At 48.4% G+C, this 24,403-nt stretch overlaps 3 protein-coding genes across 3 annotated transcripts in view; 2 read left to right on the forward strand and 1 right to left on the reverse strand.

Annotated features, from left to right (window-relative positions):
* Positions 1–2,867, forward strand: part of VWA5B2 (von Willebrand factor A domain containing 5B2) — a 43,287-nt gene extending 40,420 nt beyond the window's left edge. The window contains exons 19-20 of the mRNA XM_015823627.1: positions 1,052–1,104; positions 2,188–2,867. Coding sequence (XP_015679113.1) covers positions 1,052–1,104; positions 2,188–2,850 — 716 coding nt within the window. The 3' untranslated portion in view covers positions 2,851–2,867. The remainder of the gene's footprint in view (positions 1–1,051; positions 1,105–2,187) is intronic.
* A 687-nt stretch (positions 2,868–3,554) lies between these two features.
* ALG3 (ALG3 alpha-1,3- mannosyltransferase) lies at positions 3,555–19,150 on the reverse strand. Its single transcript, XM_015823633.1, has 9 exons — positions 18,958–19,150; positions 17,945–18,044; positions 15,559–15,706; positions 11,776–11,936; positions 9,891–10,011; positions 8,318–8,523; positions 7,212–7,288; positions 6,138–6,282; positions 3,555–3,945 (listed from the first exon to the last, which is right to left on the reverse strand). The coding sequence occupies exons 1-9, from the start codon at positions 19,148–19,150 to the stop codon at positions 3,783–3,785; spliced, it is 1,314 nt and encodes a 437-aa protein (XP_015679119.1). The 3' UTR covers positions 3,555–3,782.
* A 1,253-nt stretch (positions 19,151–20,403) lies between these two features.
* The window catches only part of EEF1AKMT4 (EEF1A lysine methyltransferase 4), a 38,209-nt gene continuing 34,209 nt past the window's right edge, over positions 20,404–24,403 (forward strand). The window contains exon 1 of the mRNA XM_015823628.1: positions 20,404–20,584. Within this exon, the coding sequence (XP_015679114.1) occupies positions 20,404–20,584 (181 nt within the window). The remainder of the gene's footprint in view (positions 20,585–24,403) is intronic.

Below are 24,403 nucleotides of genomic sequence, written 5' to 3' on the forward strand. Positions count from 1 at the left end.
AGTGCTGGGCTGCATTAACAGAGGGATAGAATCAAGATCACGTGAAGTATTAATACCACTTTACAAGGCCTGGGTAAGGCCACACTTGGGATACTGCATCCAGTTTTGGTCACCACGATGTAAAAAAGATGTTGAGACTCTAGAACAATGATGGCAAAGTGCCCAAAAATCAGAAGATTCAGGCCGTTCAAAAGACCATAAACATGTATTGCAAGCTTAAACGCTCTACAACCGTGATGGCGAACCTTTTAGAGACCGAGTGCCCAAACTGCAACCCAAAACCCACTTATTTATCGCCAGGTGCCAGGTGGGTGTGGCCCATTGGATGGGTGTGGCTGTGGTGGTCATGGCAGATTGGGTGGGTGTGGCCAAGATGGATGTGATCACCTCAATGTTGCTCATGGGGAGGGATGCCTGTGAGGGCCGGGCAGGGTTGGGGGAGATCCAGGGGGTCTCTGGCAGGTGGGGCGGTGGGAAGAAGGCTCGTCCTGCGGGGTGAGGCAAGGCAAGGTGAGGCAGGGCGGCGGTGCCATTCTCACAGGGCAAGGTGAGGCAGGGGGCAGGGCGGCTGCTGCCTGACACCATCGACCCCCGCACACAGAGGCCAGCAAGCGCATGGGTGCTGGGATGCATCTGGCCACGTGGGACCTCGGCGAGTTAGCGGGCGGCTGGTTGAAGAGGGACGGTTGCCATCTCCGGGGCATGGCGCGCGTGCCCACAAGAGAGGGCTCTGAGTGCCGCCTCTGGCACGCGTGCCATAGGTTCGCCACCACTGCTCTAGAAAGAGTACAGAGAAGAGCAACAAAGATGATTGGGGGACTGGAGGCTAAAACATGATGAACAGTTGCAGGAACTGGGCATGGCTTTCATCCATTGCCTTTGCTTGGCTGGTAACTGAGAAAGGGAAGGCTAACTTACATGCTGGTTAGGCAAGAAGGGAGACTACAGTTCTACTGGGGCCTGATCAGGCAAGGCGGCTTTTGTCTCGGCAGACTCAGTGGTCAGTGGAGACGCCACGGCTTAGCTTTACGCCCACAGTGCCTGAGCCCAGAAAGCGAGCAGTCCTCAGGTTGCAACAGTGCCATTCACGACTACCTCCCCCTGGTAAGACCTCTCTCTCCACTTGTGCGCTTGTTAACCCAGGAGTGTAAGCCAATCAAGCTCTGTCCTTTTTTTTTTTTTTGCTAGACTTTGGCTTGAGACTCAAGTCTTTGCCTTCCCGCCAGGATAATGAATGGGAACACTGCTTTGGGACTGCTTATCCCTCTTTAGAACCCAGGGCAAAGTTGGGCTGGGCAAAATTCCTGAAATTAAAAGAGGTCCCGGCATAGGCAAGGTCCCTAAATTCTTCTGACTTAATTCAAAAGGAAAGCTGAAATATACCTCCAACTGGGGACCCTTGGCGCTCTCTGAGCTTGATTGCTTTCTTGCAGATGTTTCATGACCAAACTAGGTAACCTCATCAGTACTAGTAGATGTAGGGAACACATCCCACTCACTTCTAGCACTGATGATGTTCCAAGTTTGGTCAGGAAACATCTGCAAGAAAGCTAACCTCCCCGTGTTGGAATTCTCTCTCTTTTGTAATTTTAGAATGTTGGTTTTTATATATAAATCTTAAAATTGCTCTGTTTTTAATGCTTAATTTTATTGATTGAATTGCACACTGCCTCGAGCCCTTCTCTGAAGGAGATGGGTGGTTAAGAAGTTGAGATATGAATAAAATAAATTAATAAATAAACCAACCAAGCTCAGAGAGAACGAAGAGAAGGACGAGGGGGGACAGGATAGCAGTCTTCCAATATCTCAGGGGCTGCCACAAAGAAGAGGGAGTCAAGCTATTTTCCAAAATGCCTGAAGGCAGGACAAGAAGCAACGGATGGAAACTGATCAAGGAGAGAAGCAACCTAGAACTAAGGAGAAACTTCCTGACAGTTAGAACAATTAACCAGTGGAACAACCTGACTCCAGAAATGGTGAATGCACCAACACTGGAAGTTTTTAAGAAGAGACTGGACAGCCATTTGTCCGAAATGGTATAGGGTTTCCTGCCTGAGCAGGGGGTTGGACTAGAATAGATGACCTCCAAGGTCCCTTCCAACTTTATCATTATTATTATTATTATTAAGGACCCCCACAGTTCAACCTTGAGCTCCAGATAATTCTCTTCTGTCCATACCTCCCCAGGTGCAGCTGCAGCAAGCCCCAGGCCTGTTCCACCTGAACGAGGCCTTCTCGGAAGCGGTGCAGATCCCCCTGGACCGCTTGTGCCGGGCCTCTCCTTATCCCTCACACCGGGCCAGCCTGAGCCCTGCCTCCAGCACCTCTCCGTGGGCTTTGATCGCCAAGAACACCCCAAAGCCACCGGCAAACCAGCCTCCCCCGGAAGCCGATGAAGAGGGAGTCAGGACGAGCAAAGCGCAGGGGATGGAGCCGGACTCTCCACACTCGCCCAGCACCTGCTCAGACGTTCTGAGCGCCGTTGTGTGGGCCCAGGCGGACAGCGGCCGGGGCTCGGAAACCGACGCCTGCGACCATTCGCCGGACGCTTCGGAAGCCAGCCTCAGCCTGCAGGAGGCCGGGTTGGAGACCGAGGAGGGCGATTTAGAGAGCACGAGCTGGGCCACAGCCGTGGCCCTGGCCTGGCTGGAGCATCGTTGCGCCGGCTTTTTTGTGGAATGGGAGCTGCTGGCAGCCAAAGCGGATTCCTGGCTGCGGGGGCAGCTGCTGCCCGAAGGCCTGGACGTGGCTGCTTTGAAAGGAGCAGCCCGCCAGCTTTTCCTGCTGCTCCGCCACTGGGACGAGAACATCAAGCTGAACATGTTGTGCTACAACCCGAATGACGTGTGACGAGCAGGCGAGGCCAATAAAGAGGATTCTGGAATCCAGAGTCTGTATTGCTGACGAGACGGGCTGGGGGGAAAAAAAAGTATGACTTTGCTGACGGTGGAGAGCTTCAAAAAATACAACCACCCAAGGCCATTCTCCCTCCCCCTCTCGGTCTGCCGCTTTGCTAAAGGTGTATAATCAAGGTACAGGTAGTCCTCGACTTATGGCCACCATTGAGCCCAACATTTCCGTCGCTAAGCGAGACCCTGGTTAAGTGAGTTTTGCTAACTTAACAACTGCAGTGATTCGCTTAACAACCGTGGCAAGAAAGGTCGTCAAATGGAGCAAAACTCACTTAAGAAATGTCTCACCTTTGGGCTCAATTGCGGTCGTACGTTGAGGATTACCTGTACGACCAGAGCAGAGCTCCCCAACCTTGGCCACTTTATGACTTGTGGACTTCAACTCCCAGCCCTGCTGGCTGAGGAATTCTGGGAGTTAAAGTCCACGAGTCATAAAGTGGCCAAGGTTGGGGAGCCCTGTATACTAGAGGGCGCAATTTGCCACAGGGCATCTTACAAAAACCTTCCCTTGACTTGTCACAAGTCGTGGTAAAGAGTGTTCGATCCACATTAAAAAGCGAACAACTCCAATTTAAAAAAAAAGAGACAGACTCTGGAGGATATCACATCCTATGACAATATATACATTGCAACCACGGGAAGCCTCGTATCAAACCATGTACTGTCCTTTATTCAGGTTATTCCACATTATCTTTTGGTGTGACGATAAACCTCTGTCAATTCCCACTCCGCGCCACCCTTCAGCCGCCGGGAAGGGAAGGCCGTGGGTCACCTCGAGCATCAGGCAGATTTACGAACAGCCCTTGTCAGTTGTCCTCAGCCACATCCGATCTTAGTCCCAAGTCGTGTTGTCCCTCTTCGGAGTCATTTTCATTCCACCTTTTTCGACGGCGGCTTCTCTTCTGGAGAAGACATTGTCCCGTACCAGAGCTGCAGAAGGATGATTCCATGACACACGTGGAGAGCAGCGGAGCTGTAGACCGTCGAGGGATACGTGTTCCACGAAAGCTCGACTAAACCTAGAATAAGCACCCTGAAGAAAAACCAAGAGAAGAAAAACCACGATTTAGCTTGAGGCAGAAAGCACTAAAAAAAAAAAAAAGGGTGACCTATGGGCTAATAGGAAAGGAAGGAGTTTTCCGGTTATTCCCCACTGCGGTGAAAATATGTACCTGAATGCAAGATAGATGAATTCTAGAGAAAGCCTGGGATTCGTTGAATGACTTGGAAACAGGCTATTTCTGGGAAGAAATGATGTCCCTTAGACCAGGGGTCTGGGATGTTCTCCAGATGTTTTTGGACTTCAGCTTCTACCACCAGGAGCGATCGTAGCAGTGCGCAAAGCTTTCACCCATTTCCTGTGACAGGCTTATGGCTGTTCGTGTACAGCAGGGGTCCCCAACCCCCGGTCTGTGGACCGGCATGCCAGCAACCGGTCCGCACAAACAAGTAAAGCCCCATCCGCGGGATGCAGGCAGCACACAAAACCACGCACCCTCCGGTCCGTGGAAAAACCTCTCTCCACGGAACCGGTTCCCGGTGCCCAAAAGGTTGGGGACCTCTGTCTTAGACTGTCACATGCATATAAAGGGCCTTCCTTCCCCTCCTCCCATGTTAAGCTTACAGGTAATCCTCGATTTACAACCACTCATTTAGCGACCATTCAAAATTACAATGAAAAAAAGAAACTTAACGACCATTTTTCAAACTTACCACGGTGGCAGCCTCCCCGTGGTCACCTGATCAAAATTCAAACACTCGGCCCCTGGCTCACATTTATAATGGTTACAGTCTCCCGGGGTCACTTGGGAGTGTCAGAAAAGAAGAAAACGAGAGTGACGTAAAGGACAAGGATTTGGGCAATCTAAGCAGGAGATTTGTTCTCGACTTACAGCGATTTGTTTAGTGACCATTTAAAGTTACAAAAGTTGTTCATGCAACTATTCCAGCATCCTCCACGGCTACATGATCAAAATTCGGATGCTTGGCAATTGGTTCTTATTTATGACGCATGCAGTGTGTACCAGGGTCAGGTGTGATCCCCTTTTGCGACCTTCTGACAATCAAAGTCAAGGGGGAAGCCAGATTCACTTAACAGCTGTGTTGCTAACTTAACAACTGCAGTGATTCACTTAACAATTGTGGCAAGAAAAAGTCGTAAAACGGGGGCAAAGCTCACTTAACAACTATTCCGCTTAGCAACAGAAATGTTGGGTTCAATTGCAGTTGTAAGTCAAGTCCCTACCTGTATTTTAGGATATATAACAGGGTTCTTTGGGTTTTCCAGCTTAAAAATGGTAGGAACAGGGCAACCAATATCGGATAAACATCTAGATGGCCACGAGCAACTTGGGATTTTAGGCTGTCCACTCCTCTTCCACCAAGCCCATCCTCCACACCTGCTGCAATTGCTCAGTCAAGCAAGATAAATGAAGGATCATTTCCTACCACCTTGTGGCTAGGATCACACCACTCCCTCACAAGTCACAAAACAAATGGCAGGGATACACATTGGTCATGTAGGGCATCAATATGCATTACAGGTAGGCCTTGACTTACAATCATAATTAAGCCCAAATTTTTTCTATTGCTAAGCGAGACATTTGTCACTTGAGTTTTGCGCCCTTTTTACGACCTTTCTTGTCATACTTGTTAAGGGAATCCCTGCAGTTGTTAAGTTAGTAACACGGTAGTTAAGTGGATCTGGCTTCCCCCGTGGACTTTGCTTGTCAGAAGGTTGCAAAAGGGGATCTCGTGACCCCGTCATAAATATGAGTCGTTTGCCCAACGTCCGAATTCTGATCAGGTGGCCGTGAAGATGCTGCAACGGTTGTTTAAAGTGTGGAAAAACGGCCACGTCACTTTTTTCACTGCCGTCGTAACTTCGAACTGTCACTAAACGAACTGTTGTAAGTCAAGGACCACCTGTGCCACCACCTCTTGGGGGAAGGGAATTCTTTTGAAATCTCAGTGGCTGGATAACTGTTGATACACGTACACAAACACACACAGAGAGACAGACACAGACAAAAAACAGACACACAAACACTCCCACTGAAACCAGCAGTGCAGCTCGTAACTTCCCTCCATCCACCACACAATGTTCCCAGTGTGAGGAGAACAAGGGCAATGCTGGCCCAGGTGAAGAGACTCTGAAATACGACAAAAAGATCCTTGGCTCCTATCCCTCCCCCCCCCCACAAGCTCCAGGAAGGTAATACCTACCTCAGGAGATGGGCCAGCTTCTTGGGTGGTGTGCACCACAACAGGTAGGGCAGGGTGTGGAAATACCAGACATAGAACTGGTAATGCAAGGAGCGGCTGAAGCAAACGCCAATGAAATTGGAGGTAAAGAGGGTGAAAATGACCTGTGGCTTTCGGTTAAGGAAAGATGGCACCGTGCAAAACTCGGAGGGCTATAGGAACATTGCCACGCACACTGAACTAGACCAGGGGTGGGGAACCTCGGCTCTTTTACGACTCGTGGACTTCAACTCCCAGAATTCCTGAGCCAGCCATGCTGAGGGGAAAGGGAGAGGTTTCCAAGCTGAGTCATGCTGGCTCAGGAATTCTGGGAGTTGAAGTCCACCAGTCATAAAAGAGCCGAGGTTGCCTACCCCTGGTCTATACCAAGGATGTCCAACTTTAGCAACTTTAAGGTCTGTGGACTTCAACTGCCAGAATTCAGAAGTCTTAAGTTGTTAAGGTTAATAGAATGGAATAGAATAGGGAATGGAACGGAACAGAACAGAATAATTTGTCACTTTAAATGTACACTAATCAGCATACATTAAAGATAAGATAATCTTTATTGTCATTTTTTTTACCGTGGGCACAAGGGCACACATCAAAAATGAAATTTAGTTGCCTGCTCTCAAAGTGAAACACATACATGACACACACCTAAACATACTATGTACAACTTATGTACAGACCCACATCCCTACATATACGTAGCAAATGAACATTAAACACTGTCCATCTTGAATATATATATATATATGTACACACGCATACATACATACATACATACATACATACATACATACATACATACAGTACATATATATATATATAATTTCATTAAAATGAAATTCCAGCTCTCAAAAAAAACACCATTATGCACACATGATAGTCTGGTTCAAATCTAAACATATACATGGCGGGGGGGAAATCCTGCGAATTTACAAGACGGATGGCATAAGGAACAAAGCTGTTGGACACCCCTAACTTTGGGTAATCAATTCTTCTCATAACGTACTTCAAACCAAGAAAAACCCATATTCAGTAAAAGGATATGATTTGCTGAAAGGGGTTCTGGATGCTCCTTCCTCTTGGCTGGATCCTTTAATAGGCTCAAGATGTTTTCATCAGATCTGTAGGGGACCAGTAAGAAAATAGGTCAGTTTCACGGTGGACTATTTGCCAGGATTAACCCCATCAATACGTGAGATCCCGGGTGGATGACTGCCTGCGTTCCGGAACTGTTGACTTTATACATGAAGACAAATGCAACAAATAGATCTTTCTCTCCGAGGATGGTGGTAGAAAATTTAAAACCATTTCCATCAATGTAGAAAAGAAAGACTAGGGCTACCCCAAAGAAGAGGGAGTCAAGCTATTCTCCAAAATCCCAGAAGGCAGGACAAGAAGCAACGGATGGAAACTAATCAAGGAGAGAAGCAATCTAGAACTAAGGAGAAATTTCAGACAGTGAGAACAATTAACCAGTGGAACATCTTGCCTCCAGAAGTTTTAGCCACGGTTAAGCAAGTCATTGCAGTCATTAAGAGACTCATGCTCTAGAACAGTGGTGGCAAACCTATGGCACGGGTGCCAGAGGCAGCACTCAGAGCCCTCTCTCTGTGGGCACACGTGCCGTTGCCCGAGACCTAGGCCTTCAGCTGGGTTTTATAAAACCTTTTCGCTTTAGGCCTCTGCCGCCGTGTGCAAAGAAAAAAAAAAAAAAAGGTTCAGTCAGTCAATTTCAACTTCTTGCGGGGAAAAAAGATCTTGCAAAGTTGGAATTGATTGATTGAACTTTTTAGTCCCACCCAGTCTGCCGTTACCACCACAGCCACGCTCACCCAATGGGCCACGCCCACCCAATGGGCCACACCCACCCGGCACTCGACGATGCATAAGTGGGTTTTGGGTTGCAGTTTGGGCACTCGGTCTGTAAAAGGTTCGCCATCACTGCTCTAGAAGTTGTGGGTGGTCCATCACTGGAGGTTTTTAAGAAGAGACTGGACGGCCATGTCTGGAATGGTATACTTGGGGGGGGGAGGGGGGGTTGGACTAGAAGACCTCCAAGGTCCCTCCCAACTCTGTTATTCTGTTAAGGCCTGAGGCAGAAAGGACCTCCTTTTCGTAGCTCCTTTCCCCACGAACTGCCACCTGCTCACCTGTGCCACCTCTTTAGTGCAAAGAGAGCCAGGGCCGTGAAGTGGAGGACCAAGAGCGCCAGGTGAAAACCCCGGTATTGGAAAACTTCTTCGGGCAAGAACCTCCAATTTACGGTCCACTTGAAGAGGAATTGACGACCCAAATCAAAGGAACGGGACACGTATCCCACGGGGTTCTCCATCAGGAATGGCAAGCCCAGGGCGACCTGCAAGAGATAAGACAGCTTGCAACGGCCTTGCCAAGAATCCACCCAGCTAGGGCATCCTGCCTCCCACGCATCAAAATCCACGTTGTTGCATCTGTCCTAAAGGGTGGATTTGCTCCGTTATTTTACATTCAATTTTACAAAGACTCCTGCAATGTTATCTCCTATCTCCTATCTATCTACTATTACCGTTGTCTGTTTGTGATGCAATGGTCCTGCATGGAAAAGACGCTTTAAAAAGGGGGCAGAGGATCCGCCCGTTTTCTCTTACCTTGCAGGAATTTAGCTCTCCTGAGAGGTTATTAGGCAGCTCCCAGCATTTATTTTTTTGGCAATCTAACCTTGGCTTGAAACTCAACATTAAGAAAACCATGGCATCCGTCCCTTTCAATTCCTGGCAAATAGATGGGGAAGAAATGGAGGTAGTGACAGTTTTTATTTTCCTGGGCTCCAAGATCACCGCAGATGGGGGACTGCAGCCAAGAAATTAAAAGACGCTCCTGGGGAGGAAAGCTATGCAAATCATAACAGCATACTAAAAAGCAGAGACGTCACCCATCGCGACCCCATGGACAACGTTCCTCCAGGCCTTCCTGTCCTCTGCCATCTCTCTGGAGTCCATTGAAGCTCACGCCTTCTGCTTTAGTGCCTCCATCCAGCCACCTCATTCTCTGTCGTCCCCTTCTTCTCTTGCCCTCAATCTTTCCCAGCATCAGGCTCTTCTCCAGTGAGTCCTTCCTTCTCATTAGGTGGCCAAAGGACTTGAGTTTCCACTTCAGGATCTGGCCTTCTGAAGAGCAGTCGGGGTTGATCTCCTCTAGGACTGACCGGTTGGATCGCCTTGCAGTCCAGGGGACCCGCAGGAGTCTTCTCCAAAACCATAGTTTAAAGGCCTCCATTCTTTGGCGCTCAGCCTTTCTTATGGTCCAACTTTCACAGCCATACATTGCAACTGGGAAAACCATGGCCTCGACTATCCGCACTTTTGTTGGCAGGGTGATGTGTCTGCTTTTTAGTATGCTGTCTAGATTTGCTATAGCTTTCCTCCCTTTTTAATTTCTTGGCTGTGGTCCCCATTTGCGGTGATCTTGGAGCCCAGGAAGATAAAATCTGTCACATTTTGTTTCTGGGTAATTATCTAATTAATGGACACATTCAAATGGCTTTCAACACCAACTAAAACTCTGCAGTCCTTCAGCTCAAAGGAACAGGGAAGGGTGGCGCAACAGAGAGTCCAGTTGTGAGCAAAGTCCCTTGTCTAACACTATTTGCACACAGGGAGAGAAACCATTTATGAACTCAGGCCATTTCTTCTTCCACTTATGCAGCCCTTCCCAGCTTCGCCCCCAAATCTTTCCTCTGCTCACCTGCAGAACGGCGCAGATCGCGAGCTTTGGGATGGCACCTCGCAGTCCAAAGCACCGGAGGAGGAGGAAGAGAAGGCCTGGCGCAAAGAGGAGGATGTTCATTTTTACAGACACAGCCAGGCTGTAAGGAGAAAGGCAGGAGGGAGGTTAGATGGGGGAATGGCTTATATCTAATTCAGGGGTCTTCAAACGTGGCCCTTTTATGACTTGTGGACTTCAACTCCCAGAATTCCTCAGCCAGCGTGCAACGCTGGCTGAGGAATTCTGGGAGTTGAAGTCCACAAGTCATAAAAGGGCCAAGTTTGAAGACCCCCTGATCTAATTGAATAAACCACAACTGGCTGGATTTACACATACACGAAGCTAAATCAATGATGGCTTGGTCTAATCTTTGAACTCAGCCTAAGTCATGACTGGAATACAAGGCGGGCAGAACTGAGGCTGAGACGAGAGGATACGATGCTTGGGAACCAACGAATGTGCATTTTTTGGGAGGGAAAAAAAACCACGGAGGTTATATACTAATTTTTTTGGCAAAAATGCTGTCAATTAATGCCAGGGCAAGACCCGTTTCCTTTAACGTTTTCATTTGGAACACAGAAGGCTTTTAATGTTTTTGTTGTTTTATATTTTGCTTTTAAGGATGTTGCAAAGTGAACAGTGACACGGGCAGAATATAAATTGAGTACACTTTAAAAAAAAATATGAATAAATTTGTACAGGTAGTTTTCGACTGACAGCCATTTGTTTAGTGACCATTCGAAGTTTCATGGGGCCTGGAAAAAGTGACTTGACGAGCATTTTTCACACTCATGACTGTTCCAGCATCCCCAAAGTCATGTGATCCCCTTTTTGTGACCTTCTGACGAGCAAAAATCAATCGGGAAGCCAAATTCGCTTAACTGCCTCGCTTAGCAACAAAAATTTGGGGCTCAATTTGTGGTCGTTGAGGATTACCTGTAGCTTGTTGACTAGGGTAAAAGGGCTGAGCGTCTTTTATCACACCAAGGCAATAAACCCTGGCTAATGATCCCCAGTGAGGAGTCCAGGGGTTTTGTCAAGCCAACACCAGACAAAAGGACTTTGAACTGAAGGAAACACAGCCCATCAAGGGACAAACCCTCTTAGGATTACCACCAGTCTTCAGCCCAGGGGTCTCCAACCATGGGTGGCTGGGGAATTCTGGGAGTTGAAGTCCACAAGCCATAATAATAATAATAATAATAATAATAATAATAATAATAATAATAATAATAATAATAATAATAATAAAGTTGGAAGGGACCTTGGAGGTCATCTAGTCCAACCCCCTGCTCAGGCAGGAACCCTACACCATTTCAGACAAACGGCTGTCTAGTCTCTTCTTAAAAACTTCCAATGTTGGAGCATTCACCACTTCTGGAGGCAGGTTGTTCCACTGGTTAATTGTTCTAACTGTCAGGAAGTTCCTCCTTAGTTCTAGGTTGCTTCTCTCCTTGATCAGTTTCCATCCGTTGCTTCTCGTCCTGCCTTCAGGCGCCTTGGAGAATAGCCTGACTCCCTCTTCTTTGTGGCAGCCCCTGAGATACTGGAACACTGCTATCATGTCCCCCCTCGTCCTTCTCTTCGTTAAACTAGACATACCCAGTTCCAGCAACCATTCCTTATATGTTTTAGCCTCCAGTCCCCTGATCATCTTCGCTCCAGCCCAGAAGGTGAAGCTTTTTCACCGTGAGCAACTGATCAGAAACAAGAGGATCTGAGTGACGAGGAAAGAGAAGGTTTGGGAAGGACGGCAAAGGGATGAATCTCAGCCTTCCGAGCTTGAGATGGGCCAGGTCTGCAAGGTGCTCCCTTGCCCCTCCCTGCCCCTAACCAGCAAAGGGGACCCCCGGGGAGAGCTCACCTGAAGCAGAAGCAGCCCCAGGACCAACGCTCCTCCAGAAAGAGATTGACAGCCAGGAAAAGGATTGCCATGGCCACCGGGTCATTGAAGAGGCGCAAGACGAAGATGGAGTGGATGCGGTAGGAGGCGCAGCACATGAAGAAGAACACGTAGGGAGGGACCTGGAGAAGAAGGGGCAGTGATGATAAGAGAAAATACTTGTAGCTTAAGGTTTTAGATTTTGGCAGGCGGCTTGCTCTCCAAGCCCGTTTCAATTTCGTTTCTGAACGTTTCGTCACCAGACTAGGTAACATCATCAGCAGGATTTCCTGGTCCTATTCTCCTTGATACCTTATCAATGTCCTGTGTGCCAGTGTGGTCAGCTGGTCACGTGATTGGTTGTTCGTGTGGAGCTATATTTAAAGTCTGAGCCGCTGATTGGTTCTCTTGTTGATTGGCCGTTGGAATGTTCTGGTTTCTTATGTATTCATATGCTGGATCTAGGCCAGGGGTAGGCCACCTTGGCTCTTTTATGACTCGTGGACTTCAACTCCCAGAATTCCTGAGCCGGCCATGCTGAGGGGAAAGGGAGAGGTTTCCAAGCTGAGCCAGGCTGGCTCAGGAATTCTGGGAGTTGAAGTCCACGAGTCATAAAAGAGCCAAGGTTGCCTACCCCTGATCTAGATCAACATATTTGTTAATTGCTCCTTTGCTAGAATACCAGGCTTCAATTTATGTGTGTGGTGGATGCTGGCATGCCCAATGATCTGTGTTCCTTCCCATTCGAACTGGTGTTGTTTATTATCAATGTGGTTTGAGATCAGGGATTTTGGGTCGTGCCTTTTAACTGCTAGTTGATGTTCATGAACTCTTGTTTTCAATCACCTTCCTGTTTGTCCCACATAGAATTGGTTAGGGGGGGGCAGTGAGGAGTCAGGCTCATCCACCACCAATGCAGCCGAGACTGAGGTCTGAGGGAGCAATACAGGTAGTCAACGCCTACATGGATGAAGTGGAGGGTCTTGTGAATGGGTTTTGTGATTCCTCGCCAGCCAGCGGACCCGGCAGCTGAATCAGAGGAGGAGGAGGAGGAGGGGCCTGGAGTGACATCAGAGTCAGAGGAAGGAGCTCCAAGACTTACAGTCTGACGAGGAACCCGGCCCCTCTACTCGCGCTCAGGCTGAGACACAGCTGCACTGGGAGTCTGAGTTGGACAGTGATGAATCACAGCTGGAAGGTATCCAGGATGCACGTAAATGCAAACAAGAAAAGAGAGTCAGACAGAGGAATGCAATGGGGTGGCTCCAAAGGCAAAGGAGAAGGCATTAGGAAGCCACGTCTTGGCTGCATAATAAAAGGGAAAGTGTGGGAGGTGCAGGTTGTGTGAACTGTGTTTGTTTGCCTTAGACCAGGCGTAGGCAACCTCAGCTCTTTTATGACTCGTGGACTTCAACTCCCAGAATTCCTGAGCCAGCACGGCTCAGCTTGGAAACCTCCCCCTTTCCCCTCAGCATAGCTGACTCAGGAATCCTGGGAGTTGAAGTCCACGAGTCATAAAAGAGCCAAGGTTGCCTACCCCTGCCTTAGACATTGACTCAGGTCTATGAATAATAAAAGGGGATTAGTTTTTTCCTGCGGTTCCAGCCTGCTTGTTGGAAGAGGGGTTTCTCCTTGTGAGCTTAACAAGGACTCACGTAGGCTGGGACAGAACAATGGGACCCTGGATTACACTCAACTAAAAGGGGACACAGGCCCCCTTGGGAGAGTACCTATCAACTTCCAACCTTACTGAGGCTCTTGTGGGTCCATCATCATCATCATCACCAACATAATTTATCAAACCTGTACAGCCCCCGACATCTCCCAACGATTCTGGGTCGCTCACAACCATCAAAAGAAATTACATTACAGGCAGTCCTCGACTTACAACAGTTCGTTTACTGACCGGCCAAAATTACAACGGCACTGAAAAAAAGGGTCGTATGTCTATTTCGCACGCTTACCACCACTGCAGCATCCCCACGGACACACGATCAAAATCCAGACGCTTGGCAACTGACTCATATTTATGACGGTCGCAGTGTCCTGGGGTCACGAGATCCCCTTTTGCGATCTTCTGACAAGCAAAGTCAACAGGGAAGCCAAATTCCCTTAGCTTTTACTAATTTAACAACTGTTACTAATTTAACAGAATTGCAGGGATTCCCTTAACAACTGTGGCAAGAAAGGCTGTAAAAACGGAGCAAAATTCACCTAACAAATGCTTCACTTAGCAACAGAAATTTTTGGCTCAACCGTGGTCCTAAGTCGAGGACTACCTGTATTTCCACCCAGTTCACTTAATGGAACACCCCTATTTCTTTTCCACGCAGAGTGAAGGCCTCAGTACCAACCCCCACAAGGGCACCCCTGAGTTTCTTTTATTTGACAATCCCCCCCACCCGCACAGGTCACAATAGCTGGACCGCTCTTTAAGTAGCTGAACGAGGTGGGTTCAAATTAGCCCCTGGATGGGAGGCCACCAGGAAATCACAGGGCCGTAGCTTAGACTTGGAAGCTGAAAAAAAAAATCCCATTAAAAGGGATGTTCCCTTATATTCACCAGGAGTCAAAATCAACACAAGGAGATTCGACCTTGATTTTACCAGCAGCGGGTGACAAAATGTGTAACAGCTCTATTTTTGTTTTCAATAGCAGGGATTTACGTATAACCCTTCAGCACAAAAGCAGAGCGGCTTGAAAACTCAGGGGGGGGGGGGGGGAGAAAAAGCTTCACACAAATTCCCCGCAGTGTTACAGGAAGTTCTCAATTTACGACTGCAAGGGAGCCTGCCTGCAATCCTAAAACAGGATCCTTGCCTGACCGACCTGATTTTACAACCTTTTTTTATGGCGGTCATGAAGCCAATCGTCATGATGGTTAAGGGCACACCCGCAGGTGTTAGCAAACACAGAGTTTGCTAGGGGTTGTTTTCGCCACACCAATTTGCAGCAAAACTGCTGTGAATCAGAGTCGCGTGATCGCGGGACGTTACAAACTCCCACAAATACGGGCCAGTTTTCGACTGCCCAAAATATGCTCATGGGACCATGGGGCCAGGGAGAGAATCCATCGGAACTTTAGTCATAAATCAAGGACTACCTATACGAGTGATGGCGAACCTTTTAGAGACCAAATGCCCAAAAACTGGCCCTGCCCCCGCTCCACCCCCTGCCCCGCCCCAACCCCCACCCCGCCTGCCCACAGGGCCACTCACCGCCTCCAGGGCCCGCCAATCACCCAGGCAGCCCTGCAGCGCTATGGTGGTCATGCCCTCTGCCCGCGCCCTGCAGCATCAACTGTGCACGATGGGGTGTGAGGGCAGAGTCTTGTCTACGCTGCCTGGCTGCCATGTCCTTGGCTGCACTGCTCCATATGGGCCACGCTCAGGGGTGACTCTCCTTCAGGGGGGCTGCTGGAGAGGAGGGGGTCACGGGGGAGGCGAGGCTGGGGCAACGGCACGTGTGCCCACAGAGAGGGCTCCGAGTGCCGCCTCTGGCATCCGTGCCCTAGGTTCACCACCACTGACCTATACCTAACACTGGACTTTCTTTGCGGCAGCAAAAATCATTTTTTTATTTTTATTTGACTTGCAGTGTGCGTTGTACATCTGATGCTCCGTAAAATCAATAATTTGTGACCCGGGAGATGAGGTTTCGTAGACTTCTCCCTCCCTGCAAGGGAACGGCCCCCATTAACCCTTTGCTTTTAGCCATTCCCTGCTGGGCTTTAGCGCTTCCGGAAATCCTATTACGGCTCCTGACCTTGTTGGTGCGGCTGTAGATGCGGAAAACGAGCAGCAGAGTGGCCAGGTACAGGGCGGCAAAGAAGTACTGTGCCAGGCGGATGTTGGTGCCTCGGCCGGTGGCGTAATACAGGCCCATGAAGATGTAAACAAAGCCAGCAGGGTACCTGCAGTGGGGGAGAGAGAAAGGGGGATTTAAAGAAGAAGCAAAGAGAAACTTCCTTGGTGTCAGGTCTGCCAGCGTAAAAGCTTCAGCCTGCTTTGCTTCACTGGCATCTTTGTGGCAGCCCCCAATATCTCAGGGGCTGCCCCAAAGAAGAGGGAGTCAAGCTATTCTCCAAAGCACCAGAAGGCAGGACAAGAAGCAACGGATGGAAACTAATCAAGGAGAGAAGCAACCTAGAACTAAGGAGAAACTTCCTGACAGTTAGAACAATTAACCAGTGGAACAACCTGCCTCCAGAAGCGGTGAATGCTCCAGCACTGGAAGTTTTTAAGAAGAGACTGGACAGCCATTTGTCCGAAATGGTGTAGGGTTTCCTGCCTGAGCAGGGGGTTGGACTAGATGACCTCCAAGGTCCCTTCCAACTTTATTATTATTATTATTATTATTATTATTATTATTATTACTACTACTACTACTACTACTACTACTATTACTACTATTACTATTATTATTATTATTATTATTATTATTAATTGCGGGAAGGGGAAGAAGGGGAATGTAGGGGGAGAGGGATGACACGATGACAGAAACCAGAGATGCCAATCCGGAACAGACCAGCATATCCAAGGACATGAAGGGTGAGAACACAATGTGAAAGTACACCAAAGAGATGCCAAACCTTAAAGCAGTTACCCCAACACCAAATCTGAATACTATTGGCCACTCACGAATTGGTCAAGAAGGGAGGGGGCAGGAATTGGGGAAAAGGCAGGTTTTGAGTGGGAAGACTCAGATCTGGCTTTACTTATGCTGAAACCACTTGACTTTAGTAAAAGTAGGTCTGTTGGTATGAATGGAGTCGAGGGTCTTTCTTTGCTAAATGCTCAAGCTGGGACAAGCCTGACACTTGCTGTGCCCATGCTCATTTTTCCCAGGACACGATTCCCTCCCTCCCTCTGTCCCTGATTCCCAATGCCTGCACGGCACTGCACCTGGATGTTTGAGGGACTATCTGGGGACAAAAGCTATGGCAAATCTAGACAGCATACTAAAAAGCAGAGGCATCACCCTGACAACAAAAGTGTGTATAGTCAAGGCCATAGTTTTCCCAGTTGCAATGTATGGCTGTGAAAGTTGGACCATAAGAAAGGCTGAGCGCCAAAGAATTGAGGCCTTTGAACTCTGGTGCTGGAGAAGACTCCTGCGAGTCCCCTGGACTGCAAGGCAATCAAACTGGTCAGTCCTAGAGGAGATCAACCCCAACTGCTCTTTAGAAGGCCAGATCCTGAAGTTGAAAGTCAAGTACTTTGGCCACCTAATGAGAAGGAAGGACTCCCTGGAGAAGAGCCTCATGCTGGGAAAGATGGAGGGCAATAGAAGGGGACGACAGAGAATGAGGTGGCTGGATGGAGTCACTGAAGCAGTAGGCGTGAGCTTCAATGGACTCCAGAAGATGGTAGAGGACAGGAAGGCCTGGAGGAACGTTGTCCATGGGGTTGCGATGGGTCGGACACAACTTCGCAACTAACAACAAATCTGTCTCCCATAGAATCAGCCCACCAATTTGATCCTGTGGGGTTGATGTGCTTGGGGTTCCTTCGATTAAACAACGTCATATCTCAAGACCCCCAAGACGCATTTTCTCTGCAGCAGCACCTGCTCTCCGGAATGAAGTTCCCCCAATGTCTAGGTGGCCCCCACTGTGCTGTTGTTTAGAAGAATTATTAAGACCTGAATTGTTGAGAAGACTTACGAGCCCAAAATGTCCACTAAGCAAGACGGTTGTTTAAATGAGTTTCCCCCCCATTACCACAGTTGTTAAATAAATCTCTGCAGTTAAGTTAGTAACACGGTTGTTAAATGAATCTGGCTTCCCTGCTGACTTGGCTCGTCAGAAGGGCGCAAAAGGGTGATCACGTGACCCCGGGACACGGCGACCGTCATAAATACAAGTCAGTTCAGCCAAGTGTCTGAATTTTGATCACGTGACCAGGGGGATGCTGCAACAGTCGAAAGTGTGAAAAATGGCCATGTCGCTATTTTCAGTGCCGTTGTAACTTTGAACAGTCACTAAATGAATGTAAGTCGAGGACTACCAGTAATGTTAATTTGATTGTTGTGAGCTACCCAGAATCATCGGGAGATGTTGGGTACCATACAAGTTTGATATATTATGTTGATGACGATGATGATGGACCCACAAGAGCCTCAGTAAGGTTGGACATTTATAGGTACTCACACAAGGGGGCCTGTGTCCCCCTTTAGTTGGGTGTAGTCCAGGGTCCCATTCACAACCCCCTCCACTTCATCCATGTAGGCTTTCCAGTCGATCTCAGTATCTGTGGGGAAAATGCACAGATGGTCATCAGTTCAGCTGCCAGAGGATCTGGGGTCTCCAGGAACTCTAAGAAAGATGGGCAGTCAAGAAATAGGAAATAGAAATAAATAAAATAGTCTTAAAGACCTGTTCTCTTGATTCCAGCATCGCAAAGGCAAACTCAGGTAATCGAAATGCGCCCGGTGACACCCAGTTTTCTGTGACACTACATGATCATGCCTCCACATTATCTGGGCTAGTTTTCAGTAGCCAAGGAGACAGGTAATAGATAACTTTCTAGTGTTTTGTATTTTTCTCTTTAGTCTTTTAGCAAAAGTCATTGTTGCTGGTATTGTTCACTAAGCTAACAGCCCCTAAATAAATTGACAAGACAAACCACAATTTCGTTGTTGCGATGTGACAGGTACTCGTGTTCAATGTACGATGCAGTTCCCTAAAGGTGTACAATACAAAATACTTCAACCTAGGCATATCCAGTGTTTCTCAACCTTGGCAACTTTAATATGTATGGACTTCAACTCCCAGAATCCCCCAGCCGGGTAAGAGATTCTGGAAACTGAAGTCCATACATTTTAAAGTTTGAGAAACACTGGTTTAGACTATGGGCTGGCCCAAAATACACCTGCACGGCTCTAATTCTATTCTTGGCGCCCCCCTCACTCTGACGACGTCCCTCTACTCATCAAGATTCTAGTCCCCAAGGTTTATCAATGCACCCGAGTACACCTCCCCAGACCCCACCTGCACTCGGCCATCCCTCCCTTCCTCCCCCACCAATGGGGCGTCCTCCCAATGGATCTGGCCAAGTCCCCCGTTACCCAAGCCTGCACTGATTATGGGAGCTGGAATCCAACCCTTTTGGGATGCCCAAGGAGGGGCAGCTCCCTCCCCCGCCCCCCCCCCCGGCGACTCACATGCCACCCTCTGGATGACCCAGAGGTTGACCCCCACTTCGGCCAAGCAGAGGCAGGCGGCCACCAGCGGGGTGAAGCGCGGCTCGAAGAGCACCAGGTGCTTCTCCTGCCAGGCCCGGCGCAGGGCCCGGCGCAGGACCGGGTATCCCGGCCCCGCCGCCCCCTTCCTCCGCGGCCCAGGCGCCGGCGCCATAGCCCTGCTGCGGCCCGCTGGTGCCACCGCCAAAGCGCTCCCCCGCCTGGCCTCGCCCGGCGTCGACAGTTCCGGGCGCGGAAGTGCCCCCCAACACAAGGCTCGTCCCGTCCTCGGCGGCAGTTGGGCAGGGACGGCTGCCCGGGGTGCCGCAGCTCCGGGATTTCCCGGTGGTCTCCCGTCCAGCTGGAGAGCAAACGAAGCCAGCTCAGCACTACCCTCCAAGCCGAGTGTTTCTAAAGTCTGCTACTGGACGGGTGGTTTCCTTTGCAAGAATGCGCAAGGCGTTTTTTTTTTCCCTTGCCTTCACCCAAGATGCCAAGAACCATAGGCTCTCCTGGTGGTGTCCTTTCCATGCCCGCTTATTGGCTTGCCACGGCTCTGTCATGGCTACCAAGAGCTGAATCCACGGTAAAGGTGTTAAGAATGTGCTTGATTTTTATCTGCAGCCTTAGAAGTGGCCAAACTTTACTCCAATAAAATAAAACAATGAAAATTGAAGGGAAATAAATCTTTACAGCAGAACGTACTGCATTATTATCATACACGGGGGGGGGGAGAGGAAGAGAGACGGGGGGAGAGAAACGAGGGAGGGGGAGAGGGCGGGGGGGAAGAGGGAGGGAGCACTGTATGGGAGCATACCTCATTATATTATTTATTAACGTTGCCAGACATTTAACCCACAAAGGAAACACGTTTTTATTAGGTTTTCATAGGTTTTTTTAAAAAAACTATTCATCCACAATGTACTAAGCTCAATTGGCATTAAAATCTCCTAGTCTATTATAGCATCAGCAGCCTGGGCAAATACCCTGCAGGCTCCCCAACTGAGGGGGTCCTTGGTGCTCTCTGAACTTGGCTTCTTTTCTTGCAGTCGTTTCATTCCTCAACCAGGTAACACGATCAAGGCTAGCTGGGTAATGAAACGTCTGCAAGAAAACAGGCGAGTTCAGAGAGCACCGAGGACCGAGCCTTCATTTCATCCCGGAGCTACAAATATTCCCCTGTATCGGACGTCCAACTCTCGGGAGCCTCAACCTCGAAGGAGGAAACGCTGCAGCCCAGAAAGCGGACACCCGCTCGTAGAGACCCCAACCCTCCGGGGTCGCGTTTCCAGGGGGAGCGCTTTGACTCGCCCTCCCGCTCGGCAGCCGGAAGCTCCACGTGGTTTTGGGCAGGCCACGTGGACGAGCAAGGGCTCCAGGACTGTCAGGCGGCGGCGGCGGCGGAGCAGCGCAGCCCCCGGCTTCCCTATGGAGGAAGCCCCGCGGAGGCAGCGCCCGCTTTCCAACGCCAGGTACCGGGAGCGGGGCTTCTGGGAGGCGCGCTACGAGCAGGAGGGAGCCGAGCCCACCGAGTGGTTCGGGGGCTTGGAGTGCTTCCGCGAACAGCTGGAGGCGGAACTGAAGCCGGGGGACCGGATCCTGGTGCTGGGTAAGCGATCGCCTCACCCCTCGCTGGGACGGTGTAAGAAGTGGAGGCTCAAGGGGCGCACGTGGATCGCCAGCGGGTGCGCTTCCTGTTCCTCTCAGAGCCGGGGAATTCTGGGAGTTGAAGTCCACACCTCTTAGAAGTTGCCCGCTTGAGAAATGCTGATCAAGGACTTGGGAGAGTCAGAAAAGTGGATAGGAAACGTTCGTTAAGCTTCCTCTTCCTTCAGAACATTAAAATGGGCTGGAGAATTTGAATCCATGCACCTTAAAGTATCCAAGTTTGAGAAATACTGATCCAGACAATGTTTCTGGGGAATTGTGGGAGTTGAAGTCCATACACCTTAAAGTTGTCAAGTTCCAGAAATATTGATCTAGACTCTAGATCAGGGGTAGGCAACCTTGGCTCTTTTGTGACTTGTGGACTTCAACTCCCAGAATTCCTGAGCCAGCCATGGCTCAGCTTGGAAACCTCTCCCTTTCCCCTCAGCATGGCTGGCTCAGGAATTCTGGGAGTTGAAGTCCACCAGTCATAAAAGAGCCAAGGTGGCCTGCCCCTGCTCTAGATTCTAGAGTCCAGAAATCAGTGGAATGACTTGTCTTCAGAGGTTCTGGGTGCTCCAACACAAGAGTAAGAGAATAACAGAGTTTGAAGGGACCTTCTAGGGTCTTCTAGTCCAGCCCCCTGCTCAAGTAGAAAACCCTATACCATTTCAAACAAATGGCTATCCAATCTCTTCTTAAAGACTTCCAGTGTTGGAGCATTCACACCATCTGAAGGCACGCCATTTTACTGATTAATTTTTCTGACTGTCAGGAATTTTCTCCTTAGTTCTAGGTTGCTTCTCTCCCGGAGTAGTTTCCATCCATTGCTTCTTTTCCTGCCTTTAGGTGCTTTGGAGAATAGCTTGACTCCCTTTTCTTTGGGGCAGCCCCTCCAATATTAAAACACTGCTATCATGTTCCCCTTAGTCCTTCTTTTCATTAAACTAGATATGCCCAATTCCTGCAACCGTTCTTCAAATGTTTATCCTTCAGTCCCCTGATCATCTTTGTTGCTCTGCTCTGCACTCTTTCTAGAGCAGGGCTTTTCAACCTTTTCACCCATTGTACCACTTTTAGGATATGGCAACATCTGAGTACCACCAGTCGCCTAGCAAGGTGTCAAAAACTTGACCCCCCAAAAAAAAGTAAAAAAGTGATAAAGTACAGGTAGTCCTCGATTTACAACAGTTCGCTTAGGGACTGTTATTCACTTCACTTCCGTTGTTAAGTGAGTCATCCAGTTGTTAAGTAAATCCGGCTTCCCATTGATCATAACTGGCTGGGGAAGGCCACAAACGGTGATCACATGACCCTGGGATGCCAAGAGATTCTTGGAGAACATCGTAAAAATGGTGGATTTGAACCCTGGTCTTAAACTTAGTTAAGGATTTAAGAGAACACAGCAAGTCAGGAAAACCTGCCCTGATGTGGCTTCATTTTGGCTGAGCACAAACGCATCCATTATCTTTTAGCATGGTATGTAAACCAGGCTACTACAGCTTGTTCCAAAAATCAGTTCTGATTTGTTTTTCAACCCTGATTTAGTGCAATGTGTGAATCAAGTCACAGAATGATGGATGGGATCGATCAAACTCGCATTTTTATTGCTGTTCCTCTGAGGGGAATACCTCACAAGGTGGGTGTGAAGCCCATCAGAGGCTCAAATGACCAAGGAATTTTTTTTAGTTTTTTTTAATGAATTGAAATATTGTTTGGAACTGGGTGCCTTTTGAAAGAACTGGGCCACAAAAGACACATACCTTACAGGAAGTCCTTGACTTACAACCGGTCGCATAACAACCATTTAAAATTACAATGGCTTAACCCCCCCCCCAAAAAAAAGTATTTACAATCCAATTCCCAAATTTCAACAGCTAGGAGAGTCTCCCCATGGTCACATGACCGCATTTTGGGTGCTTAGCAATTGGACTACGTTTATGGCTGTTTGCAGCCTTCTATGATCACCTGACAGCGATATACGATGTTTTTGCCAAAAACCATTTACTTCCAATTTTTGGCAAAATCGCTCGCTCCATAGTGAACAATGGGCTCACTTAACAATCACTGCAAAAAAAAAAAGGCATAACTTTGGGATGGCCACGTGATGACCACTTTACGACTCTCATGATTCATGAGTGTAATTGGGAAGTGCCATTACAGACATAAGCCGAGGACTACTCATCTCTTTATAACCATGCAATATGATCAGTGCTTACCTCTGTGTAGCAATCCTGCAATTTCCAGGTGAAGTCTGAGATAAATAGCTTGAATAAATTTGGCAATTGCCGCATTCCTTAAACGAGCAGTATGTAATCTGATTGTTTCATGATATAGCAACGGTTCCAAATTCTGCACAATTCAGAAACCAAAAATAAGCAAGGAAAGAAATGTCCTTGTTGACTTGTTCACTTATATAGCAACGTTCATGCTAAGCCATAATGTGACTTGTTTTAATGCAAAACCATCCATTGTGGTTCATCAACAGTGGTTTATGACCACGATCATGTACAAATTCTATTGAATTGTGGTTTATTCAATAAACTGTAGATAAGCAAATAGATTAGCTTGCTAAATCTCTCTTTTTAGCTACAGCTTTCAGTCTGGTAAAATTTCTGGTAAAACAAAGAATATCCACTTGCTCCTTATGACCACTAGGGGGCACTATGGGATTCTACATAAGGGACGCACTAATTTATGGATCCCCAACATGGTGCCCAGGAGCAACCAGATTCTGCCCCACTTCATTTTATTTTGTGAGTCTGTAATTTTATTTTATTTTTTAAAGGCTAAATAGGCTGGAAAGCATGTCGGAGCCTCAGGCATTAACTATTTCTAACAATGCCTCTGTCCTACGTAGATCCTAGAACCATTCTTGGAAAATAATGGAGGCCAGGAGCTGGCACTTACTTACTTATATCTGCCTTTATTAGTTTTATAAATAACTCACTCAAGGCAGAGAACAAATCTAATACTCCTTCCTTCTCCTATTTTCCCCACAACAACCCTGTGAGGCGGGTTGATCCGAGAGTGAGTGACTTGCCCAAAGTCACCCAATCAGCTTTCATGCCTAAGGCGGGACTACAATTCAGTTTCCGGGTGATTGACCCACTCAGCCGGCTTTCATGCCTAAGGCAGGGCTAGAACTCACCATCTCCTGCTTGATTGGCCCAAAGTCACCCAGTTGGTTTTCATGCCTAAGGTGGGATTGGAACTCACAACCTCCTGGTGATTGACCCAAATTCAGCAAGCTGGCTTTCATGCCTATGGCGGAACTAGAACTCACAATCTCCTGGTGATTGGCCCAAAGTTCCCCAGCTGGCTTTCATGCCTAAGGCAGGAGTAGAACTCACCGTCTCCTAGTTCCTCGCTTGGAGCCTTAACCATCAGCAAACTAGTTCTAGATTCACACTTGGCTTGGAAGCGTGCCCACCTTCCCAGAAAAAAGGACCATGTTAGGAGCATCTAAGGAGTGTAAAGGGCTGGACAGCAGCCTTGTTTAGCTTTTGCGGTATAGGTGTGTTGCGATTGTCCAAACCCATAGTTTCCATTTTGTGAAAGCGTCCGTAACATTCTCTCAAAACCTCAGCTGTGCTGGGTCAGTGGTTTTTTCAACCATGGCAACTTGAAAAAGTGTGGTCTTCAAGTCACAGAACACACAGAATTCTCAAGTGTCGACTTCAACTCCCAGAATTCTCTAGTCAGTTGGCTAGGGAATCCTGGGAGTTGAAGTTCATACCTTTTTAAGGTGGTCAGGTTTGGCCTAGATCAGGGGTAGGCA

This window comes from Protobothrops mucrosquamatus, unplaced genomic scaffold, assembly GCF_001527695.2.
Source record: "Protobothrops mucrosquamatus isolate PMUCROS unplaced genomic scaffold, P.Mucros_1.0 scaffold1931, whole genome shotgun sequence".
Lineage (NCBI taxonomy): Eukaryota > Metazoa > Chordata > Lepidosauria > Squamata > Viperidae > Protobothrops > Protobothrops mucrosquamatus.